The following is a 15,198-nucleotide window of genomic DNA, read 5'->3' on the forward strand; positions in this document are numbered from 1 at the left end:
TTGTATACATGTGATTTTGCTTGGGGCCTTTCTGTTAAGTTTCATTTATCTGTCTTTCCGTATACCATTACCATGCTACTGTAATCACTAGAGCTCTATAGTAAGTCTTAAAAGTATGGAATGTAAGTTTTCCAACTTATTTTTCAAAATTCTCTTAACCATCCTAGACCCTTTGAATTTCCATATAAATTTTAGAATCAGCCTGTCAGCGTTGACAAGACAAAAGAGCCTGCTGTTATTTTGAGTGGGACTGTACGACTGAGTTTTCCAATCCATGACCGTGGGATATGAAATTTCAATATTTATTTAGGTTATTGGTTTCTCTGAGCTGCACTTTTTATTTTTAGAGAGTTCTCGCATACCATGCATTCATCATATCCCCCATCATGACATTTACCATATACTTCATATTCATAATATTCTTAGGTATTGATGTTTTTGGAAGCCATTTTTAAAATTTTGGTTTCAATTAATTTCATTTAATGAGACTTTTTCTACCATCCCAAAAGATTTATTTTATTTATTTTTAAAGATTTGGGCCCTGGCTGGTTGGCTCAGTGGTAGAGCGTAAGCCTGGCGTGCAGGAGTCCCGGGTTTGATTCCCGGCCAGGGCACACAGGAGAAGCACCCATCTGCTTCTCCACCCCTCCCCCTCTCCTTCTTCTCTGTCTCTCTCTTCCCCTCCCGCAGCCGAGGCTCCATTGGAGCAAAGTTGGCCCGGGCACTGAGGATGGCTCCATGGCCTCTGCCTCAGGCACTAGAATGGCTCTGGTTGCAACAGAGCAACGCCCCAGATGGGCGGAGCATCACCCCCTGGTGGGCATGCCAGGTGGATCCCGGTTGGGCGCATGCGGGAGTCTGTCTGACTGCCTCCCGTTTCCAACTTCAGAAAAATACAAAAAAAAAAAAAAAAGATTTTATTCATTGATTTTAGAGAGAGGATAGAGAGAAAGAAAGGCAGGAGGAGTAAACAGCAGGAAGCATCAACTCATAGTTGTTGCTTCTCATATGTGCCTTGACCGGGCAAGCCTGGGGTTTTGAACAGGCAACCTCAGCATTCCAGGTCAATGCTTTATCCACTGTACCACCACAGGTCAGGCCCAAAAGTTTTATTTTTAAGCTACCAAACAATAAAATTATTTTAAGTGGCTTATATATCTTGGTTTTACAAGAGAGATGATTGAAACTTTCTGAAAATCAATAGTATTTATCAATAAAAAATAGGGTTTTTTTTTGTTTTTGCTTCTTTAAACACAAATTAAAGATAATTAGCATATAGGAAATATATCTTGCTGCCTATATGAGAAGATTTTCATTTATTATATAAAGAACTCTAGCAAATGAATACCACATAAATATCTCAAGAGAACAATAGAGTGAGATTAACAGATAATTCATAGTAAAAGAAAATATGAGTGGAATTTCACTAAGATAGAAATTAAATGTAAATAAAACATTAAATTGAGGTGAGCAAAACATGTTAAGCCTCACATGTTAACATTAAATAAGACAGAGAAAGCATGTTTTATATCATTAAATTAAATGCCAAGTGGTATTATTATTATTCTAGAGTTTTGGAAGAATGTTCAGAAATACAAATGTTTTACAATGGATTTTCTTGGTAAGCTTTGCACTGAGCTTATTATTCCTGCATTTCTTTTCTTAAATTCAAATATTAGTCATACTCTAAAAATATAGGCAAAATACTTTTCAGTATACAGACAAGAGCCAGATGTAGTCAATTATCATGTTTGAGTCACCCAAGAAAACCAAAATGAAGCATATTGATGAAAGCGTGAGGACATTCTGGTGTACTGGAATTCCAGCGCGCCCAGGGGTCTCACTTGCCCAAGTGTTCCCTCTTTGCGGACTTTGTCCCTTGTCCGCAGAGTGTGCAGGCTGGTGAGACACCATCACCTGGCCTGCCGTTGAGGCTCTCTCAGGCTGGTGGGCAGACACCTGGGTGTGCCGACGCCAAAAACTCGCAGTGGTGCCAGTTCAACCCTTTCTTAAGAAAGAATTTTCTAAGAATGTCATGGTTCTGTATATTAACCAAAAATTTCCTGTATTTTCTTGTAGGAGAGATTATTTCATTCAATATTTTCTATGAATTTTTTACCATCTGTACGTCAATAATAGCAGAGGACAAAAAAGGTAAGTGCACTGAGGGCAGGCGGGCGGCGCTGCGAAGTGCAGGGCAAGAGAAAAGGTGGCAAATACTGGGATTAGAACTTGTAAGGTCGAGGCTTGCTCTGCAGATTCTCAGGATGTTGCACACAGTTTGATGGATCGTTAAATTTTTAAAAATATTTATTTATTTTTTACAGAGACAGAGAGTGAGTCAGAGAGAGGGATAGACAGGGACAGACAGACAGTAACAGAGAGAGATGAGAAGCATCAATCATTAGTTTTTCATTGCGCGGTGCAACACCTTAGTTGTTCATTGATTGCTTTCTCACATGTGCCTTGACCGCGGGCCTTCAGCAGGCTGAGCAACCCCTTGCTGGAGCCAGCGACCTTGGGTCCAAGCTGGTGAGCCTCGCTCAAACCAGATGAGCCCGCACTCAAGCTGGCGACCTCGGGGTCTCGAACCTGGGTCCTTCCGCATCCCAGTCCGACGCTCTATCCACTACGCCACCACCAGGTCAGGCTTAAAAGGCAACTGAAAACTATCCTTATTTTAAGACTACTGTAATACTTACTAAAGTTGAATTCAGAAACGCAAAGAAGTGTTTCGGGACTAGAGCCGTGCTTGCCTCTCCTCACAGTCTGCTCACACCCGTCCTCAGGATTTGCTATAAGCACTCACAGGGCGCTTCATTATCGTCATATGCATAAGGATCCCGGCCTGGAAGCCCAGGACAAATCTCCATCATTTCTCAGCCAAGGGACCCCCCGCCCCATAGAGCATCCTCACTGTCCCATGTTTTCCGGGCAGATCCCGAGAGTACAGGACACAGGATGATGTACCCTGACTCACTCTTGTTTTTGACCTGTGCTTCGGTATAGGCTGCCTGTGCCTATCCTTCAGGTGCCCATCTGTAGATGACAATGCCTGAAGCATGTTGGCAAGGCACATTAAGTGAGGCTAGAATAGCTATGTCCAGCTAGGACCATGTCATAGCGGACCAAAGAATGACCACTGGTCCGTTTCCCATGTGCTAATCTTTCCTGGAACCCTGTGTCCTCGGGGATTGTGGGGGCATCTGGCTGATGTAACAGAGACAACAGTTTGATTTTAAGACTTACAGTATCAGGATGCTGCTTAACTCTTATTGGATTTAACAGTTGGGAATCTCAGTTAACCAAAATTAAGTGTCCAGCTTGATGTAAGGTCATAACAGCTCCTACCTCTCTCTTTCACTTACTTTCAATTAGGTCATTTAATACATGGGCGGAACATGGATTTTGGAATATTTCTTGGGTAAGTAAAAAAAATGGTGTGCATCAGTCCTTCAGAAGAGTAGATTGTATTACACCGATGAGAAGTCCCAAGTCATGCAGCAGGTGTGACCGGAGTGAAGAGAGTGGATTCCTTAGTTTTGAGACAAGAGGGGGGCACTCGCTCACTCAGGTTTCTGCAAGTCTGTGACTGCGTTGCATGTGGTGAACGGAAATCTGGAGCATGCCTGGAGGCCCCAGATGCATATCTAGTTTATTGCTCCAAAGGAAGAACAGTGTTCTATTTTATGTCTTCTTGATCTTTCTGAAAAAACTTGAACCTGCAGTTTGCTATTTATTGGCTGTTAAATTGGAAGAACTACTTACCTTCCATGAGCTTCAGTTTTGTCAGGTGAAGAACTGAGGATAAAACCACCCGTATAGCAAGGTTCTTTTTCTTATTGAATTTATCGGTGTGACATTGGTTAATAATAGTACACAGGTTTCAAGTGTATAATTCAATGATACGTTATCTGTATATTGTGCTGTGCGGTCACCACCCCACGTCAAGTCTCCCTCCATCACCATCTGTCCCCCTTGGTCCTCTTCTGCATCCTCCCATCCCCTTTCTCTCTGGTAACCCCCACACTGTTGTCTGTATCGGATTTATTTTTGCTTAATCCCCTCACCTTATTCACCCAGGCCTCCCAACCCCCTCCCCCTCTCACACAAAGTTCTTGTTAGCATTGATCCTTAGGGATTAAATAAAGTACCTAGTACAATGCCTGGCCATCATCATATTCATCATTATTGTCACTGTTTCTAAATGTCACTAAAGTTTGTCTTTTGCAGGTGGAATATAAATAATAACACCTGGGTCGTAACTGAGGAGCTAAAACCTTTAACAGTCAACTTGGACTTCCAAAGGAACAATAAAACCGTCTTCAAGGCCTCCAGCTTCGCTGGCTACGTGGGCGTGTTAACAGGATTCAAACCAGTAAGGGTTCTACTGCTCTGAAATTGTACAGGTACTCTGTGTCCTGCGCTCGCTCTGTGAGAAGGGTGGATCTAAGGAAGTGAGGACCTAGAAAGAATGGGACGCCCTTGTTCATCCTTTGTGCTTCTTGTCACCTTCATCGGTGTGAGCTCACACGGCAGAGTACAGAGGAAATGAAGGTTTCTGAGCCCTTTCTGGGGGGGAAAAGCCCGTGGCTGGATGCCAAGAGCTGAGAATATCAATCTGGAATCTGGTCTCGGGTCTGCACCTCAGACACGTTGGGCATGAAATCTCTGCACTGCTGTTCGTTGTTAGAAACATAGGGCTAATAACACCTGTCCTACTCATCTCACACACTGGGTGTGAAGGTGCTTTGAATTTCTAAAAAAGCTCTGTTAACAGGTGATATTGTTGTGGTTTTGATTTATCTTTGCATTCCCCATTTACCCGAGCCAGGTCTTGGTGTACCATATAAAGTACAGTGAGAGGAACTCAGACAGGACGGTCTCAGTTTCTGACTTCACTCCTTCGTTTTTTTCTCAGGGACTCTTTAGTCTTACACTGAATGAGCGTTTCAGCACAAATGGTGGTTATATGGGTAAGTAGACAGTTGTTAAATGAAACGGGTACTTCGTAGATGTTTTAAGAGGAGAGCTAGACGCTACATTCTGGGTAATAGTCTCACCCCTTCGAGGTCCTGAGACGCTGTGTGTTTGGTCTCTTCCAGGTGTCATAGAATGGATTTTGGGAAAGAAAGATGCAATGTGGATAGGGTTTCTTACCAGAGCAGTTCTGGAAAACAGCACAAGGTAATCTGTTGGGTTGTTTTATTTTAAAATTTTATATTTTATTTTAAAATATTTTTACTGATATAATTGATATATAACATTAGTTTAAGCTATACAAAATATTTTGACATTTGTAAATATTGCAGAATGATCACAATAAATCTAGGTAACATTCACCACCACAGTTATAAAATTTTCTTTCCTTGTGAGAACTTCTAACATTTATTTTTAGCAACTTTCAAATATACACTACAGTATTAACTATAGTAACCCTGCTGTGTATTACACCCCCAGGATTTAGTTATTTTATAACTCAACGTTTTTCCTTGACCCCCTTCACCCATTTCACCAACCCCATCCCACCTCGGACTGTCTCTGGCAACTGCTAATCTGTTCTCTAGATCTATGAGTTTAGTTTGTTATTTTGTTTTTACTACATATAATTTAGGTCCTATGGTATTTGTCTTTTGCTGTCTGGTTTATTTCACTTAATGCCCTTAAGGTCTGTCTACATGGTCACAAATGTCAAGATATCCTTTTTTTACGGCCGAATAATATTCCATTGTGTGTGTATGCACACATTTTCTTTATCCATTCCTCCATTGAAAGAAACTGAGTTTATTTCCCTGTTTTGGCTATTGTAAATATGCTGCAGTGAACATGGAGGTGCATATATCTTTTTGAATTATTTCATTTTCTTCAGCTACGTACTCCCAAAGTTGGTGAATCATATAGTAGTTTTTTTTTTAATTTTTTTATAAAGATTTTATTTATTCATTATAGACAGGGGGGAGAGAGAGAGAGAAGGGGGAGGAGCAGAAAGCATCAACTCCCATACGTGCCTTGACCAGGCAAGCCCAGGGTTTTGAACCGGCAACCTCAGCGTTTCCAGGTTGACACTTTATCCACTGTGCCACCACAGGTCAGGCCATATAGTAGTTTTATTTTCAGATTTTAAGGAACCTTCATACCAGTTTCCATAGTGGTTGCACCAGTTCAGATTCCAGCCAACAGTGCTCAAGCGTTCCCCTTTATCCACATCCTCACCATCACTTGTTCTGTCTTGTCGTTTTGATAAAAGCCATTCTAACAGGTGTGAGGTATATCCCACTAGGGTTTTGATTTGCGTGTCCCTGATTCAGCACCTTTTCATGTACGTTGTGGCTATCTGTATGTCTTCTTTGGAAAAATGTCTAATCAGAACCTCTGCCCACTTTTTAATAAGATTGTTTGGGTTTTTTGCTATTGAGTTGCATGAGTTCTTTATATATTTTGGATAGTAACCCCTTATCAGACACATAATTTGCAAGTGTTTCTTCCATTTAGGTTTCCTTTTCATTTTGTTTATGAGTTTTTTTGTTTGTTTTTGCTGTGCAGAAGCTTTTGAGTTTGATGTAGTTACACTTGCTTATTTTTTATTTTTGGTGTCAAATCCAAAAAAATCATAGTCATGATCAATGTCAGAGAGCTTACTGCTTCTGTATTCTTCTGGAATTTTATGCTTTCAGGTCTTATATTTAAGTCTTTAATCCATTTTGAGTTGATTTTTTTATATGGTGTAAGGTAGTGGTCCACATTTCCTCTTTTTGCAAGTGGCTGTCCAGTTTTCCCAGTATCATTTTTGAAGAGACTGTCCTTTCCCCATTGGGCATTCTTGGTTCTTTGTTGTAAATTAATTGACTATATATTTCATGGGTTTATTTTGGGGTTCTCTAGTCTGTTCCATTGAGCTGTGTGTTTGTTTTCTGCCAGTTATCATACTGTTTTACTATAGCTTTGTAATATACCATATTTCCCCATGTTTAAGATGCACCCGTTTTTGAAAATTTTGGTTCTAAAAACTGGGTGCGTCTTATACAGTGGCTGTAGATTTTTTTTCTTGCATTTCTCTCTTTCTTGCACTTGTTTTTGCACTCATTGTTGAAGACCGTGGTTCGTCATCAGACACAGATGAGGACAAGCTAATGGATGGGAGTTTTGACCGTGATGAGGAGTTGTATGAATTTTATGATGAATAAAACTTAAGTTCAATAACTTCATGTAATACATTTTTTTTTTCAAAATTCGGGCCCCAAAATTAAGGTGCGTCTCATACATGGGGAAATATGGTAATTTGAAATCAGGAAGTGTGATGTCTCCAGTTTTGTTCTTTCTCAAGATTGCATTTGCTATTCAAGGTTTTTCATGGCTCCATATAAACTTTAGAATTGTTTTGTTTTTCTTTTGTGAAAAAATGCCATTGGCATTTTGACAGGGATTGCATTGACTGTAGGTTGCTTTGGGGTAGTGTGAACATTTTAACAATATTTATTTCCTAATCTGTGACCATGGAATATCTTTCCATTTCTTTCATCAATGTCTTATTGTTTTCAGTGTACAGGTCTTTCACTTCTTGGGTTAATTTACTCCTTGGTAGTTTTTTATGCAATTGTTAACTTCTCATTCTTACTGTTCATTATCAGTACATAGCTACTGATTTTTATACTTTGATTTTATCCTGCAACTTTACTGTATCTATTCTAATAGTTGTGTGTATGTGTGTGTATGAAGTCTTTAGGATTTTCTTATGTTATCTGCAAATAGCAACAGTTTTACTGCTTCCGTTCTGATTTGTGTGCCTTTTATTTCTTGCATAATTGCTCTGGCTAATACTGCAATACTATATTGCATAAAAGTGTTGAGTGGGCATCTTTGTCTTGGTCCTAATCTTAGAGAAAAAGCACTCAGTGTTTCACCATTGAATACGATGTTAGGTGTGGGCTTGTCGTGTGTGGTCTTTATTCTGTTGAGCTATATTCCATCTGTACCCATATTGTGGAGAGTTTTTCTTTTTTTATCATAAATGTCTATTGAATTTTGTCAAGTGCTTTTTCTGCATCTATTGAGATTATCACACAATTTTTATCCATTTTGTTAATGGGATTTGTGGTTCCTCAGATATTTGTTTTTGCTTAGTTTCGAAGTTTAAAAAATTTCCATTCCAAGACAACTAAAAATGTTTTCCTTTTAAAAAATGTTTGTATGTAGTTATGAAGAAGCTAAGAATATACTGATCAAAACGAAGATACTGGCCCCGGCATATTTTATCTTGGGAGGCAACAAATCTGGGGAAGGCTGTGTGATTACACGAGAAAGGAAAAAATCTTTGGATGTATATGAGTAAGTATGTTTGTTAAAGCGAAGAAGAAATAAAGCATAGACTGACGTATGTGCAGGTTTAAGGCATGAAGCCTGAGAGGAATCTCTTTTTGTATCTAGACTCAACCCCAAGCAGGGTAAATGGTATGTGGTAGAAACTAATTATGACCGTTGGAAAAATCCCTTATTCCTTGATGACCGCAGAACAGCTGCAAAGTTGTGTCTAAACCAGACAAGCCAAGAGGTAAGTAACATTCACAGTGTCACATATAGAAAGAAATGGCGACCATTAAAGATATTAGTTCTGGCATTTTTCTTTGGCTTTCATAGAATTTAGAAACCTCATATTATCCAGTATCAATGGGCAGTCCCTACTGAGTTTTTGTTTTGTTTTTAATTTAAAGAGCAAGATTTTGCTCTACTTCCTTTATTCTAATTCTGGACACTATACGGTGAAGTTAAATGACAAGCAGGGAAGAATTAAAAGGGGAGGAAGAATTTGAAAAAGTGATACATTTTACCTGTTTCTAACAGCAACCCCAAGGGAAATCGTTTAGGGGTTTGGGGAGCGAAGTGAAGAATGTCTTCATTTTAATGACCCATTTGTGTAGATAGGGCTGTTGTTGTCTGTATTTCATATACTGAACAAACTGTTTTTTGTTTCAGAATATCTCATTAACCACCATATATGATATCCTGTCAACAAAACCTGTCCTCAACAAGGTATTTTAAATATATGTATTTGCTTTTAGGGAAGGAGTTCAGTCCTGTGTTTTATCTTATCCTGTTGCCTTGGAGAAATCACAGCTAGAATCCCAAATCATGTTCCACTTAAGGCTGATTTTTAAAAATGTTTTTGTGTGAGTGACTAAAATAGTAACTGTTAGGATGTGACAAAGAAACTGCTCTCTGCTGCTTGGATGTCCAATTTGATCAGCCTTGTTTCCAAATTTTATTTACATGGCCCTAAACTAAGTGTAGCATTTTAGTCTTGACGTCTCCCTGTCATTACATACTATGCTAACACCTAAAACTCGACCGAAGTCTGAAGTCCATCTTAAGATAGAGCTTTCTGTCTTGGTGGACCACAGTTTCTCCTAAACTTTGTAATTTTTATTTTTATCTTTTCCCCACACGATAGCTAAAAAATGGAAAATGTTTCCTAATCTTCCAATTCGCCTATAGTCCCCCCTTGAGTATCCTCGATATACACATCCAGACTTTCCTATTTGTTCTCTTCTTTGGTACTTTCCCTATCCCTCCCTAAAACCAGCATGCCTCCATTACCGCTGCCGGAACAGACTCCTCCCACCAGGGGCACGGCTGAGACCTGGCTCCCGTGGGAAGCCTCCCTGCAGCCCTCACCATGCCTTCAGAGTCCCTGTGCCTCCCTCTGTCTGTTGCCTGTGACCTGCAGGGCCGCATCACGGCCCCACCATATATGCTTTAAGGATAAGGAGAGCCACAGCCTCCCAGTACCCCACGAGGCTCTGCGGGCCCCCGGATTCTAGGTGGAAGGTTAAGTACGTCTTTCCGCATTGGTGCTGAGCAGACCTTGTAAAGAACTGAAGATTCCCTCCCACGCCTGTTTATAGTCACAGCCTGCAAGAACAGTCTACTGAAGTCAGTTTTTATTACTAACTTATTAGATGGATATTTATATGTTCACTTTTATATAGTGTAATATTTAATATTAACCCTTTAATATTAAGTAACTAACTTCGTAGAGCAGTTCAAGTAAAGAATAGCTAATGTGAATCAGGACACCTCAGAATCGTAAACATCCTTAAAGTATAAATAACTTTCCTTTCAGCTGACTGTATTCACAACCTTGATGGACGTTGTCAAAGGTCAATTTGAAACCTACCTGCGGGATTGCCCAGACCCTTGTATCGGCTGGTGAGCACACACCCGGCCGACCAGAGTGCACTACGACATCGAGATGGGAGCTCACAGGTGGCCGACTCAAGTGCAGCGGCTGATCTCTGACCGAAAACTAAGACTCAGGCCAGGTGGTCTGTGAGACATGAGCTTGTCCGGCTTGGTATGTTTACAATTCACAGACTCTTTGCGCCGTAACAATTGGTTGTTCTTACTTGCAGATAATTTAAGTGAAGTACACAGTCATTTAGAATTTGCTGAGTGTCATTTCACCTGACATTTGAGGATGAGGATGGACACTTGAGTGGGACCACATCCATAGACGAAGCCGGAGTCTCTGTGGGCACTGAATTCAGGCCACCTGTGTAACAAGTTACAGCAAATCGTCCCCAGTATTGTATTTCACCTTGATCCACGTATTTGTATGTTTTTCTGTATTGCAGTCTTTTCCTCCAGGTACTAAGTGCTATTTAAGTTAATATACCATTGTTTTTTGCTGTTTGTGACAGCAGTATTATTTCATTAACTTTGATTAGAGGGAGATGAGACATTCAATTGTATATTTCTTAATGGGCAATACCTGGGCCTTTGACTCTGAAGAGAAGTCCTTTTTGGGGTTCATGAAGTAATCAGTATGCGAGGCAGTCTTGTATACACAGAATGATTGTGTTTCCTTTTTCAGAGTTACCCTACCTCCCAGAAACCCCAGAAAGTTAGCTTCAGAAACCAAGTCCCAGGTTCTGTGAATCTGTAGTAAACAAACAGGTCAGACTTGTGGAAAATGGGTGGTGAACCCATTTTAAACTTTCCTAGGTATCATCCACTTAAGAGATTTTGAGTTTTTCCTCCTAATTAGTATGTATTTTTTAAAAATTAAGTATAATGTATAAAAATGTTTTTCAGAAATCAGTATTTTTGAAAAATGCTAATCAAACTTGTTAACTTTTCAAACTTTCATGATTAACTGTGAACTGCGTGCCAGTTGGGCATGTCTGTATCCACTTCATTTCCATATCAGTTGTATTCATGACATTCAGTAGTCATGGGAAGTAGTGTCAGCCAGTCTTGTATGCTAATTGTTACCTACATGTTGGTTTGAGGGTGGGGGTTATTATGGAAAAATCAAAGCTGAATTTGTCTGCATTAAATCACAAGAGTTATGTAAGTGGGTGACTCAGCTTGTCTAAATGGTTACAATTTTACATGACTAATCCTTACCACTTGTTTACATTATCGGCCCATGTGCGTGTTCAAGAGCTTTTCCTCCCAGACCGGAGGGTATTTCTGTTCCCTCAAATATGTAGTGATGCCAATATCTTACTGAAGCGAGAAGAATTACAAGACGATTTGTGTCAAAATAGGATTTGATTAATTTTTAAAAATTTACTTAGGATTTTGTCCTTCTTACAAAAATGAAGGTAAACTTTTGTATTATTTTTCTAAAGTAGCTTTTGATGTACACAATAGAGTAAGGTACTAATTGTTTTAAAATCCTCAGGACTAAAAGCATTTGGAGAAAATAACTGGTATTAAAATTTGAGGTAGCACTGTTTAGTGGTAACAAGTTTATAGAATTATATCATATAAGCCTATTTACATAATACTTTATATATGTTTATGCCTAACTAGGTATCTATTTAGAGTATAGAAAGATGACTAGGGGGATGTTTATAGAGATGTTGACAATGGGTCCCCTGGATAATGTTACTATTTCAATTTGGAGAGGGCATTAATGAGAGTGCATTTTAGAAATAATGGATAATAAGCCAGGACAGGTCAGATCTGAACCATGGGCTATAATTTCCCCGCCTAGTTTTAGGGAGTTTGATTTAAAATGGACAGCTGAGTCAGACCTATATTCCTTCCTTCACACAAGAGCTCTAGCATAACTAATTATAGAGAACTTATTATCAGGCGTTGTGACACATGCTTCACATAAATCATCTTATTTCACCTTCTCAATTAACCTGTTATACTTGTAATCCTACTTTCTCAAAATCAAATAAACAGAAGGGGTTCAAGCCAAGATTCCATCCAGGTGTTTTTAGGGGTGGAGGGGATTAGTATTCTCTGGTGTGCCTTTTTACAAGTCCAACAACCTAGCTTGTTTAGTGGAGCACTTAGTCTACTGTACATTTACCAGAATCACTTGTCAGTATCTACTTCTTAGATCTGTTCCCACTGCCTTCTAATTATCCTGTCTTTTTTGAATTATCTTCTTCCCTGGACATATATTTTTAAACTTTATTTTTATTTATTGATTTTAGCCAGAGAGGAAAGGAGGGGGGAGAGAGAGAGAGAACAATATTGAACGATTCCTGTATATTCCCTGACCGGCTATCAAACCGGCAACCTCTGCACTTCGGGGTCAACATTAACCAACTGAGGTATCTGGCTAGCGCTGAGGACATATTTTTAAATTCTATTTTTTCCTCCATAAGTATGGAAGAAACACCGTATCTGTATTTATAGTGGTTACCCTATTAGTTGGACCATGTCTGTTTATATTAAAGGTTAAATACCTGTGTATTTACAAAAGTATACAAAAGGTTTGAGTACTTGAACTCAATTTACTCACTGCCTAACTTACCTTGTTCTATTTGTATTTTCTCGATTCCCAAAAAGACACTGTTGCACATAGAGAATGATGGTTTAGACTTGTATACGTTTTTATATTAATAGTTCATTTTCCTTCTCACCTTTCCACCTGGCATCATTTTCCTTTTGCTGAATGAAGATTTTAGTCTACTGACAAGAACAATATTCAGACTGTTTGAAATGTCTTTACTTTGAAGGAAATTTCTGCTGAGTGTAGAATTGTAGATTAAACTGTTAATTCTGAGTATCACTATTGAGAAGCAAGTTGTTGATCCAATATTCATTTGAAGGTACTGTCTTTTCATTGCTTTTAGGATGTTTTTTCTTTGTAATTCTTAAGTTTCAATGTATTTCTGAATATTAACTTTTAAAGTATTTTTCTTCTTTAGAACCTGTTGGATTTGTTGATCAGTGGATGGCTATTTCTCATTATTCTGGAAATTCTGAGCCACCATCTCTTTGGTATCACTTCTGCCCGATCTTTCTTTTCCTTCTGGAACTCCAGTTCCATGCACGTTAAACCTGCTTGTCTGTTTTCTAAGATAGAACCTATCTTCTTCTCATATCTGTAGCGTTCATTCTGTAAAATTTCTTTACATCTGTCTTTCAGTTAAGTAACCAATTCTGTTGTGACAAATCTATTAGAGCTTTTGTTTCGAATTCGTTTTTTTTTTTTATACACTGAATACTTGGCTCTTTTACAAATCTAGGTAAATTTAGTATAAATTATTGGTCTTTACTCATTTAAAATAATTTTATTTCTTTGAACTTATTAAAAAATTTATATTCTGGGCTTCATAGTGCAATCTGAAACCTCTGCAGATCTGATAGCACCGTGTCTGCTAGTTCACGTTTGCTGCCTTCTTTCCTTGTGTTTGTTTCTTATTTGTGACAGCAGCACATACTTCCACGGGGTATTTTCTGTGGAAATCCTCTTGAGGACTGGGTTGAAGGTGGGTTCTTTCAGAGAGGATTTAATTTACTTCTGCCAGGGCCCGAGGACACGACGACCACTGTAAATTAAATTCTTGTGGGTTTTGTAGACCCTAGTGAATTCAGTACCTAGATCTACACGTACATGGCCAATTCATTTCCACAAAGGGGTAAGATGATTTAACAGAGCATGATGAGTTTTTCAACAAGCAGTGTCAATGGATGTCTATCTGGGGAGAAAATAAACCTAGATCCTTACTTCACACCATACAAACTACCCCTACCCCCAACTGCTGATATATTTAAATGGAAAAGCTGTAAGTATAAAACATCTAGAACAAAACAGGAAGAAAACCTCAATGACTTCGGTATAGGCAAATGTAACTTCTTAGGACATAAAGTACATTTTTAAAAAGATATTATCATAATTACATCTTTTTTGGAAAGATAAATGAAAATGCAAAGCACAGTCTGGAGAAAATATATGCAATAAATGTTTGACAAAGGATTAACCAGAATATAAAAAGTCATATTAAGTTCAAGAAACCAACTGGACATTCAAAAGAACCCAAGTTTGAGGGGTAAGGGAGGTTGTATTAAAACTTGGAAGTAGACAGATTATAAATATTTCAAGTTATAAGATCACCAAGGTTACAAAAGTGTAACTGAAAGATCAACAGATTACGTCTTGGGGAGTGCCAACATTTAAATATGATCAGACTATCAATATATTTCCACATGAATGTCTTGAATCTCACCAGACAGAAATTCTAGAATTTCTAGGTTGGAAGACTAATTTAAAACATCATCTGAAGTTAGGCATGGGGCTATCAAACATCCGACTTAAGATTTTAGAAAGCTAGAGCAGTGATTTTCAACCTTTATCATCTCGTGGCACACCTAATTACCAAAATTCTGTGGCACACCAAAAAGTATATTTTTTGCCAACCTGACCAAAAAATAGGTATAATTTACAAAAAAATAATAAATTACATTTTTTGCTCCAAAGTGGCTTTTTAAAAAACCAGGTGCCCGCCTATTCTTGTACATAAGATTTCTGGCACCAAAAATTAATCAATTAGACAAACTTATTTTTTTAAAATGGTGATTCTCTAATTCCATTATTTTTTTAAAGATTTATTTATTGATCTTACAAAGGAGGGGAGAACAAGGAAGTATCAATTCATTGTTGCCTCACTTTAGGTGTTCATTGCTTGCTTCTTGCTTGTTGTATGTGCCTGGACCGGGCAAGCCTGGGTTTCAAACCAGCGACTTCTGCATTCCAGGTCAATGCCCTATCTACTGCAACACCACAGGCCAGGCAGATGCAAACTTATTATGTGACATGACCAATAAGATGCAATTCTTATCATATACCCTATAAATGTATGGTTCCAGACAGGGCATTCATATACCACATGGCTATTTAAGCTGTTGTCATTTTTTTTCTTGACTACTGAAAGGAAAAGAGGTCAGTGACCC

At 38.7% G+C, this 15,198-nt stretch overlaps 1 protein-coding gene across 1 annotated transcript in view; it reads left to right on the forward strand.

The window, feature by feature from the left end:
* The window catches only part of ASAH1 (N-acylsphingosine amidohydrolase 1), a 33,853-nt gene extending 21,640 nt beyond the window's left edge, over positions 1-12,213 (forward strand). Inside the window, exons 6-14 of the mRNA XM_066234274.1 lie at positions 2,080-2,154; positions 3,379-3,424; positions 4,234-4,378; positions 4,922-4,976; positions 5,106-5,187; positions 8,194-8,325; positions 8,425-8,548; positions 8,971-9,027; positions 10,118-12,213. Of these exons, the coding sequence (XP_066090371.1) occupies positions 2,080-2,154; positions 3,379-3,424; positions 4,234-4,378; positions 4,922-4,976; positions 5,106-5,187; positions 8,194-8,325; positions 8,425-8,548; positions 8,971-9,027; positions 10,118-10,207 (806 nt within the window). The 3' untranslated portion in view covers positions 10,208-12,213. The remainder of the gene's footprint in view (positions 1-2,079; positions 2,155-3,378; positions 3,425-4,233; positions 4,379-4,921; positions 4,977-5,105; positions 5,188-8,193; positions 8,326-8,424; positions 8,549-8,970; positions 9,028-10,117) is intronic.
* Positions 12,214-15,198: the final 2,985 nt, after the last annotated feature.

This window comes from Saccopteryx bilineata, chromosome 6, assembly GCF_036850765.1.
Source record: "Saccopteryx bilineata isolate mSacBil1 chromosome 6, mSacBil1_pri_phased_curated, whole genome shotgun sequence".
NCBI lineage: Eukaryota > Metazoa > Chordata > Mammalia > Chiroptera > Emballonuridae > Saccopteryx > Saccopteryx bilineata.